At 36.4% G+C, this 11,211-nt stretch overlaps 1 protein-coding gene across 1 annotated transcript; it reads left to right on the top strand.

Moving 5' to 3' along the window:
• Nucleotides 1–3,802: 3,802 nt before the first annotated feature.
• On the top strand, nucleotides 3,803–4,282 carry LOC127131767 (secreted RxLR effector protein 161-like). Its single transcript, XM_051060680.1, has one exon. The coding sequence runs from the start codon at nucleotides 3,803–3,805 to the stop codon at nucleotides 4,280–4,282; it is 480 nt and encodes a 159-aa protein (XP_050916637.1).
• The last annotated feature ends 6,929 nt before the right edge of the window (nucleotides 4,283–11,211 follow it).

Below are 11,211 nucleotides of genomic sequence, written 5' to 3'. Positions count from 1 at the left end.
CTTTGAAGGTGCAAGAGTTTCCCCTAGTCTACCCAAAAACCATTTACAAGCAAAAAAAAATACATTTCTCTCTGTTAGATATAATTCATTTTCAGTTGCATTTAAGTTTAATTTACCTTACATTTGAATTTTGCTTTAAAGTAGTATATAAACCAAGTGTGGTTTTACCTTGAATGTGTAATTTTGATCATAACAGAATTTCAATTTTCTGTTAGAGTTTGTTAGAAACTTTTTCCTCTCTTTTCTCTCTCTTCCATCTTCATCATTTTCATCTTCTTCCTCTTGTGCACCAATAATTAGTATCAGAGGCTGGTTCAGATCCACGAGAAACCCTAAGGGAAACACGAGTGGACGGTGAGGCGCGTGTGATTGACTGTGTTTCTTGAATTCGCGTTGAATTCATGATCGGAATCGTAATAGAATCACAATTCTTGATTCTGAGAGATTGGGTAACACGAGTGTTTCGTGAGATATGAGTGAATTTATTACACAAGATCGAAGATGAACAAAGGAAACGGTAGCCTGAGCATAAAGCTTCCAGTCTTTCATTGAAAGAATTGGAACAAATGGACGATTCAGATGCATGTGTTCTTTAGCACTCAAGATGTTATTGATCTCGTCAATGACGATTATGCAGTGGTTGCAACATATGCAACTGAAGCAAAAAGGAACATTTATAGAGAGTTGAGGAAAAGGGATTAGAAAACTCTGTTCTACATCGACCAGTGTGTGGATGTGAATGTGTTTGAGAAGATCGCTGAAGGTGACGCATCAGTAAAGATGGTGAAGCTTATGTCTATATGTAAGCAGTATTAGAATCTCAACATGAAGAACAATGAGAAGGTACTATATTACATTTCCAGAGTGATTCTTATCACGAATGAGATGAAATCTTATGGAGAGACTCTTTATAAAAAAGTAATCATTGAGAAGGTAATGAGATCTCTTACTCCTCAGTTTGATTACATTATTGTAGAAATTGAACATTCTAAGGATCTGAGCACCATGAGAATTGAAGAGATGCAGAGCAGTCTAGAGGAACAAGAGTTGCGTCTGACTGAGAGAACCTATGAAATAGAGGTGGAGCAAGCTCTGAAGGCATCTTCTGTTAAGAAGAATCAGAAGTAGTCTTGGTTTGAGGCCAAGAAGAGACTTGGTGGTGGTTATCATATGTAAAAAGTCTCCAACTCTGATGAGAAGAAACATCAGAAGGGAAAGGAGAAGTTTGACAAGAAGAAGGTTCAATGTTACTATTGTAAGAAGTTTGGTTATTTTGCTACTGACTATTGGTAAAACAAGGAAATAAAAATAGAAGAAGAAAACATAGCTAGAGGAGAATCTAATGATGAACCTGTTCTATTAATGGCTTCTAAGTCTGATGGTGGATATTTAGGAGACTGGTGCTATAGGGACACTGGATGCTCAAATCACTTAATTGGAAACAAATAATGGCTGATTAATTTTGACTCTAGAAGGAGGACAAATATTAGATGTGTTGATGATAAGTATTTAAATGTTGAAGGAATAGGAAATGTCAAGGTTAGAGTGAAGAATGGAAAAACTGTTTTGATCAAGGATGTTTGGTTTGTCCCTAGCATGAAGAGCAATATGATGATTGTATGTCAGCTAATTGAGAATGATTTCTCAGTTACTATGAAGGACAACCTCTTGAAGTTGTATGATTCTGATCAGAAGTTGATTAGGCAATAAGAACAAGGAAGCAACAGAACATTCAAGGTTAATATGGAAACAACTTAAACTAAATGACTTAGTGTAGAAGGTGATGAAGGTGGTAGTGAGATATGGCATAAAAGATTGGGGCATATGAACTTCATAAGCTTAGGGAATCTGAGCTCTAAGAAGCTAGTACATGCCACTCCTAATATTATGAAGCCTGAGAAGTCATGTGAGATATGCATGAAAGGTAGGCAACCTATATTGCCATTTGCATCAGAAGTGGCTCCACGAGCAAAACATGCTTTGGGAGTAGTGCATTATGATGTGTGTGGACCATTTGAAGTACCTTCACTTGGAGGAAATAAGTATTTTGTGTCATTTATGGATGAGTTCACAAGAATGACATGGTTAGCATCCATCAAGTTTAAGCATGAAGGCTGAAAAACTGAGTGGTCAGAAGTTGAAAATTCTAAGAACTGATGGTGGAGGTGAATACAATTATACATAGTTCACAAGGTTAAGTGAGGAGCATGGAATTGAGCATGAGGTGATTGCTTCATACACTCCTCATCACAATGGTATTACTGAAAGAAGAAACAAAACTTTGGTTGATATGACAAGGAACATGTTGAAGGGGAAGAAGCTCCCTCACACCTTGTGGGTGAGGTTGTTGCTACTGCAATATATGTGCTCAATAGATATCCAACTAAGAAGATGAAGGAAATTTTTCCTTCGGAGAAGGAAGCTAGATGACAGAAAAGTGTGATCCATCTAAATATGTTTGGTTCTGTTTGTAAACATGTTCTAGATGCTAAGAGAAGGAAGCTAGATGACAGAAGCAGAGTTATGTTGCTTGTAGGGTACCACAGTACAGGTCCTTATAAGCTCTATTGTCCTTTCACTAACAAAGTTGAATTTAGCAGAGATGTCGTTGTGAAAGAATCAAAAGCGTGGGATTGGAACAAGTCTCAATCAAACTCTGGTGCAGTGTTAACACCTAATTTAAATTCTAAAGATATTTTAGACTCTGAAGAGGAATATGCTTCTAAAAGATATTATGAGTCTGAAAATGAGTCAGAGTCTGAAAGAAATCTTGAGGCTGAAGAAGAGTCTGAAGGTGAGTCCGACTCTGAAGGTGAATCTGATTCTGATCCTGATTCTGATGATGATCCAGACTCTCGTGGTAATCATGCCTCTAAAGGTGGTCATGCCTATGAAGGTGGTCATTCCATTGAAGGTAGTCCAACCTCTGAAGGTAGTCTAGCATCTGATATCGTTCCAGCATCTGAAGAAGATTCTGAATAAGTCAAGAGACCGCAAAGACTAGATAAATACCAAGAAGATTTTTAGAGTTCGACATGTTGCAAAATATTTAGATAGACTATGAAGGGGAAGTCATTTAGTGTTCCATGTTGGTAGACTTTAAACCAGTGAGTACTGAAGAAGCTCTCAAGAAGAAAGTGTGGCTGAAGGCCATGCAAGAAGAACTTGAGGCTATAGAAAGAAACAAGACTTGGGAGTTGTCTGAGCTTCCAAATAACAAGAGATCCATCAGTGTTAGATGTGTTTACAAGGTAAATATAAATCTATATGGATCAATTGAAAAACAAAATGTAAGGTTAGTAGCTATAGGATTTCTATAGAAATCTGGACTAGGTTACTTTAAGGTGTTTGCTCCTGTAGCTAGACATGAAACAATCAGACTGGTTATTGCTATATCTGCTAACAGGAATTGGTCTCCGATGCATTTATATGTGAAATATGCATTTATGAATGATCTTTTATAATATGAAGTTTATATATCACAACCTTCTGGATTTGTGAAAAAGAATCAGGAAAGGATGGTGTACAAGTTGCACAAACCCTTATATGGACTTAAACAAGCTCCTATAGCCTAGAATTTGAAAATTGATTAATTTTTCAAACTACAATGATTCAGGAAATGTGAGATGGAGTACGAAGTTTATGTTTAGCATACATCTGATAAAAATATGATTCTGGTGTGTCTCTATGTTGATGACATATTGCTAACAAGGAGTTATTCAGATGAGAGAGATAAGTTTAAGAAGGTGTTGATGAATGAGTTTGAGATGACTAATCTAGGAAATATGACATTTTTCTAGGGATGGTGATTATGTACTCTGACAAGGATATAATCTTGCATCAGATGAAGTATGAACTTGAGCTTCTGAAGAGATTTGAGCTAACAAATTGCAAGTCTGCAATCACACCTGCTGAAACAAATCACAAGCTTAATTCAGATGTTGAGGGTGAGGATGTAGATGTTATAACTTTCAAACAGTTGGTAGGCTCATTGAGATATATCTGCAGTACCAGACCTGACATTTGCTATGAATTTGGAATGGTGAGTAGGTTTATGAACAAACCAAAGTGGTCACATTACCAAGTTGATGTCAAGATACTGAGGAATATTAAGGGGACTCTGAAGTATGGAGTTTTGTTCCCTTCTAGTGTTGAAACTGAGTCAGAGATGATATGTTATTCAGACTCTAATTGGTGTGGAGATAAAGTTGATAGAAGAAGTACTTCCGGATACTTCTTGAAGTATTTGGGAGGTCCCATTTCTCGGTGCTCCAAAAAGTAACTAGTGGTGCATTGTTGACCTGTGAAGATGAGTACAATGTGGGTGCTTTGGCTGCTTGTCAAGCTGTGTGGATTTTGAACTTGTTGTAGGATCTGGAGATCGAGGTGAGCAAGCCTGTGAAGTTGATAATTGATAAATAAATCAGCTATAAGCCTTGCCAAGAATCCAATACTGCATGATAGAAACAAGCACATTGACACGAAGTTTCATTTTCCGAGGAACCATGATCAGAATGAGGTCTTGAAGTTGTGCATTGTTGCACTCAGAAGCAAGTGGAAAAATTTCTGACTAAAGCAATCAAGACTGAACACTTTATCCATAGGAAGAAGATGAAGATGACGAAGATGGAAGAGAGAGAAAAGAGAGAGAAAAGTTTCTAACAAACTCTAACAAAAAATTAAAATTCTGTTATAATCAAAATTACACATTCAAGCTAAAACCACACTTGGTTTATATACTACTTTAAAGAAAAATGAAAATTTAAATGCAAGCTAAATTAAACTTAAATGAAACTGAAAATTAATTATATCTAACGCCATCCCTTAATTCATATTCAGCTAACCAAAATGAACAACACCAATTCCATCCCTCAAATGGATAAAGTTTTCAGTCCTGATAGCCTTAGTCAGAACATATTCTAGCTGCTTCTGAGCGCTACAATGCACGACTTTAAGAACTCCATTATGAACACGATTTCTCAGGAAATGGAATTTTGTGTTAGTGTGCTTGCTTCTTCCATGCAACACTGGATTCTTGGCAAGGCTTATAGATGATTTATTTCCAATCATGAACTTCACAGACTTTCTCACCTTGATCTTCAGATCCTACAACAAGTTCATAATCCATACAACTTGACAAGCAATCAAAGCACCTACAATGTACTCAGCTTCACATGTTGACAATGAAACCACTAGTTGCTTCTTGGAGCACCAAGAAAAGGGACCTCCCAAATATTTAAATAAGTATCCATAAGTACTTCTTCTGTTAACTTTATTTCCACACCAATCAGAGTCTAAATAGCACGTCAACTCTGACTCAGTTTTAGCACCAGAAGGGAACAAAACTCCATACTTTACAGTTCCCTTAATATACCTCAGTATCCTGATAGCAACTTGGTAATATGACCACTTTGGTTTGTTAATAAACCTACTCATCATTCCATCTGCATAGAAAATGTAAGGTCTGGTATTTCAGAGATATCTCAATGATCCAATCAGCTGTTTAAACGTTGTAGCATCTACATCATTATCCTCAACATCAGAATCAAACTTGTGATTTGTTTCATCAGGTGTGATTGCAGACTTGAAATTTGTTAGCTCAAATTTCTTCAGAAGCTCAACTTCATACTTTAGTTGATGCAAGATTATAACCTTGTCATAGTACATAATCTCCATCCCTAGAAAATATGTCAGATTTCCAAGATCAGTCATCTCAAACTCATTCATCAACATCTTCTTAAACTTAGTTATCTCATATAAATAACATCATGTTAGCAATATGTCATCAACATAGAAACACACTAGAATCATATTGCTATCAGATATATGTTGAACATAAACACCGTACTCCATCTCATATTTCCTAGATCCTTGATGTTTGAAAAATGAATCAATTTTCATATTCCAAGCTCTAGGAGCTTGTTTCATTCCATACAAGCTTTATGAAACTTGTACACAATCCCTTCCTAATTCTTTTTCATAAATCCAAGAGGTTGTGATACATAAACTCCCTCTTGTAAAGGACCATTCATAAATTCATATTTCAAATTTAAATGCATTAGAAGCCAATTCCTATTAGCAGATATAGTAATAACCAGTCTGATTTTTTCATGTCTAGCTACAGAAGCACGCACTTCAAAGTAATCTAGTCCATATTTCTATAAAAATCCTCTAGCTACTTACCATGTTTTTTGTTTTCCAATTGATCCATCTGGATTTAATTTCACCTTGTAAACCCATCTGAAACTGATGAATTTCTTGTTCTCTGGAAGCTCAGTCAACTCCCAAGTCTTGTTTCTTTCTATAGCCTCAAGTTCTTCTTTCATGGCCTTCAGTTCTACTTTCTTCTTGAGAGCTTCTTATGTACTAACTGGTTAAGATTCTACCAACATGGAACACTAAATTACTTCCCCTTCTAAGTATATCTTAGTATCTTGCAACATGTCAAACTCTGCAAATCTTCTTAGTATTTATTTGATTCTCTTTGGTCTCAGAACTTGTTCAAAATCTTCTTCAGATGTTGGACTACCTTTAGTGTTTGGACCACCTTCAAAAACATGACCACCTTCAGAGTTATTATTGGCACCAGAGTTTGATCAACATCAGAATCTGGATCAAAATCATATTCACCTTCAGAGTAGGATTCTCCTTCAGACTCTTCTTCAACATCAGAGCCACCTTCAGACTCTGACTAATCCTCAGACTCAGAGTCTCCTTCAGAGGAAAATTCTTCTTTAGTGTCTAAAATATCTTCAGAAGTTAACTCAGGTGTTAACATTACACCAGAGTTGGATTGAAGCTTGTTCCAATCCCATGCTTCTGATTCCCTCACAATGACATCTTTTCTGAATTCAACTTTGTTGGTGACATGACAATAGATCTTATAAGAACCTTTACTATGGTACCGTACAAGCAACACTACTCTTCTTATATCATCCAAATTCCTTCACTTAGCATCTGGGAGATGTTTATAACAAACAGAACCAAACACCTTCAGATGGATCACACTTTTCTTATCTCCAATCCACTTCCCTAAAGGAACAATTTTCTTCAGCTTCTTAGTTGGACATTTGTTTAGCACATATCTTGCAGTGGCAATAGCTTCTCCCCACAAGGTGCGAGGTAGCTTTTTCTCCTTCATCATGCTCCTTGTCATATCAAGCAAAGCTTTGTTTCTTCTTTCAGTAAGACCATTGTGTCGAGGAGTGTATAGAGCAGTCACCTCATGCCCAATTCCATTCTCCTCATAGAACCTTTTGAACACTGTAGAGTTATACTCACCTTCACCACCAATTTTGAGAATTTTTAGCTTCTAACCACTTTGTTTTTTAGCCTTCACCTTGAACTTCTGAAACTCAGCAAACACCTCATGCTTAAACTTGGTGAGTGTTATCCATATCATTCTTGTGAACTCATCGATAAATGATACAAAATACTTGTTTTCCTTCTAGTGAAGGTACTTCAAATGGTCCACATACATCAAAATGCACTACTCCTAAAGTATATTTTTCTCTTGGAGCCACTTTTGATGCAATTGGAAATCTAGGTTGCATACCTTTCATGCATATCTCACATGACTTCTTAGGCTTCACAATCTTATGATTACCATGTACCAACTTCTTAGAACTCAGATGACCTAAGCTTCTGAAATTCAAATGCCCCAATCTCTTGTGCCATAACTCACCATCACCTTCTGCACTAATGCATTTAGTTTCAGCTGTTTCCACATTCACCTTGAATATTATGTTACTTCCTTGTTCAGACTTCATAATCAGCTACTGATCATAATCATACAACTTGAAAATCTTTTCCTTCATGGTAATTGAGTAACCTTTCTCAATTATATGACCTAAACTCATCAAATTTCTCTTCATGCTAGGAACATACCAAACATCCTTGATCAGAACAGTTTTTCCATTCTTCACTCTGACTTTGACATTTCCCATTCCTTCAGCATTCAGATACTTATCATCATCACATCTGATCTTTATCCTCTTTCTAGAGTCAAAATTTATCAACCATTGTTTTTTTTAATTAAGTGATTTGAGCAACCAATGTCCATATACAATCAGACTTAGAAGCCGTCAATAACATAGGTTTATCATCAAGTTATCCTCTGGATATCGTTTCTTCTTTTGATTTTCTTTCCTTGTTTGACCCACTGTTAGTAGAAAAGTGACCAAACTTCTTACAACATTAACATTAAATCTTCTTCTTGTCAAACTTCTCCTTTCCCTTATGATGTTTCTTCTCATCAGAGTTGGAGAATTCTGACATATGATAACCACCACCATGTCTCTTCTTGGCCTCAGACCAGTATTGTTTCTGATTCTTCTTACCATAAGATGCCTTCAGAGCCAACTCTACCTTTCTTTCAGAGGTTCTCTCAGTTAGATGTAACTCTTGTGCATCTATACTGCTTTGCAGCTCTTCAATTATCATGGTACTCAGATCCTTAGAATGTTTAATTTCTATAACAATGTAATCAAATTAAGGAGTAAGAGATCTCAGTACCTTGTCAATGATTTCTTGTTTAGATAGAGTCTTTCCACAAGATTTCATCTCATTTGTGATCATAATCACTCTGGAGATGTAATCTTGTACCTTCTCATTGTTCTTCATGTTGAGATTCTCATACTGCTTACGTAGACTCTGAAGCTTCACCTTCTTCACTGTTGCATCACCTACATAGCAACGTACACGTATATCCCACACAACCTTCATCGTCGTCGAGTCAGCGATCTTCTCAAACACAACCACATCCACACACTGATGGATGTAGAATAAAGCTTTTTGATCCTTCTTCCTCAACTCTCTATATGTATTCCGTTGTGTTTCTGTTGTATATGTTGTAACCACAACATAACCGTCATTGACGAGATTAAGAACATTTTGAGCACCAAACAACACATGCATCTCAATCATCCATAGATTTCAATTCTTTCCATCAAAGACTGGAAGCTTCGTGTTCAAGCTACCGTTTTTCAGCGTTCATCTTCGACCTTGTGCAAGAATTCACTCAAATCTCACCAAACACTCGTGTTTCCAAATCCCTTAGAATCAAGAAATGTGATTTTTTTAGGATTCCGATCATGAATTCAATGCAAATTCAAGAAACGAAATCTGTCATACACGCCTCACCATTGACTCGTGTTTCCCTTAGTGTTTCTAGTGGATCCAAACTAGAGCTCTAGGTACCAATTGTTGGTACACAAAAGGAAAAAGATGAAAGAGGGGGAGAGAGAGAGAGAGAGAGAGAGAGAGAGAGAGAGAGAGAGATTTCTAACAAACTCTTAACAGAAAAACTGATTACAAAATTCTGTTAGAATTGAATTCTAAAACAACTGAAAATTCAACTTCTACTTATATACACATTCAAGTTAAATGAAATTCAAATTAAACTTAAATGAAATGCTAACTGAATTTGGGATTACACTCCAATAATCGCATCAATAAATTCAATTTGAAAAATGGGTGTTGCTCAAAAGAGTTCCTCTGACATTCCTAGCCCAACTATTCATCATTTATCATGTTATAGAAAAGGGATTTTTCCAAATTGGTAGGAAACTTGCTTCGAAGCACACACAAATGTAGACTTACTGCTAGGGCCACAACATTGATGTAGAAATCAATTAGTGTTTCTTGTATCCACTTGCAAACATTTTTTGGAGCTTATGAAGTTCTCTTATGTGATAAACAATTGTACAAAGTTGTAAATATGTTAGAGCGCTAATGCTAGAACCCTAACAAACCATAAAAAATTGCAATAAACTTCTACACTAAGAAACTAAAATAAAAGGATAAAATAAAATAACTTCATTTTAATTGATTTGATGATTTTGCATGTGTCAAAGAAGAGCATTCGACTTGACACCCTCAAATTATACCTGCATCCCCCCATACTTTCATATTGCCCAAGTTTCCCTTGGTTGAAAATTGAATGAAAATTTCGAACAAAATTTCCGGTAGGCCTAACAAAATTTCAGGTACAATTCAAAATTTCAGGTAGTACATATTAAATTTCCGATATACCGGATATTTCAAAATTTCTGGTTTGTTTCATTAATTTCCGGAAATTTGAAATTTACCCATGGCTACCGAAGATTTCAACCTAAATGAATTTCCGGTAATTTTTATTTTTTTTATTTTTTGAATGTTCATGATTTGCCGACAGTTTTGGATGACTGTGATTGCACTGATAATTTTGTTTGGTCAAATGCAAAGTTGTATAAACAACAGGTCACATGTTTGATAAAAACATCTCAAAAAATGTCTCTTCCTCAATTTTTGATTATAGCAGAAGTTTAATTCAATGGAGTTTCACCTCCCGTAGAGTTCCGCCTTCCGGATGGCACCACATCTATCACTAGCCTAACGTCCAAGTTGAATGAATTATTCCCTAATATTGATATCAGAAAGGTGAGAATGATCGAGTTTCGTGAAGATTGGATTAATATTGACGGGAAGGTGAAATACAACCCTATTGAGTTGAAGACCGACGAAGATGTGAAGAAAATGTGGAGATCATTTCAATGTAGGATAACAAAGGGGCCGATCAAGTTGGACGCTAGGATTTCAAGATCTGTTGACGACATAATGGAGATGCTGAAACATCCAGAATCATATGATAGTGTTTAGGTTATTCTTATTTATTATTGTTTTCTTGAGTTATGTTTAAGTTACTGTTGATGTTGTACCTTTCTTGAGTGTCCTCAACTCAGTTCTCAACTGTTGTGTTTGTGCCTTGACTTTAGAATAGAAACTCTGGTGAATCCGATCCCAAAGCTGCCACATGTGACCACAACCAATGATGCTAGGGAGAAGTGATGTAGAAAGTGACGCAGAAAGTGATGACTGAAGACACGAGAGGAGCAATTGATCTTGCTCTTCCCACGCAGTGAATGTGGGATTCAAGTTACCATCAAGACGATCTGCTCCGGATAAGTACTAGTTAGGAATTCTCCGAGCAACACAATAATGATGAAGACGGTGCTCTCGGAGCACCGGTTCATCCTGCTATAGCCATACTAGATAGTTTTTATCATCTAGTTTTTATGTAAATTTGTAGTTGATAGTAGCGAAAGGAATACTTGATGTTGTAGATGAGAGCGCCGGTGATGACAGACTCGCCATTAGAGAGACACGACGAGCTGATGACAAAAATGTAGGATCTATGAAGCCACTGTGGTGGCGAAAAAAAGCTATGAATAC

The sequence above is a fragment of the Lathyrus oleraceus genome, chromosome 3, assembly GCF_024323335.1.
Source record: "Lathyrus oleraceus cultivar Zhongwan6 chromosome 3, CAAS_Psat_ZW6_1.0, whole genome shotgun sequence".
Classification (NCBI taxonomy): Eukaryota; Viridiplantae; Streptophyta; class Magnoliopsida; order Fabales; family Fabaceae; genus Lathyrus; species Lathyrus oleraceus.
The sequence above is the reverse complement of the archived record's forward strand: the minus strand, read 5'-3'. Positions and strand labels throughout refer to the sequence as shown.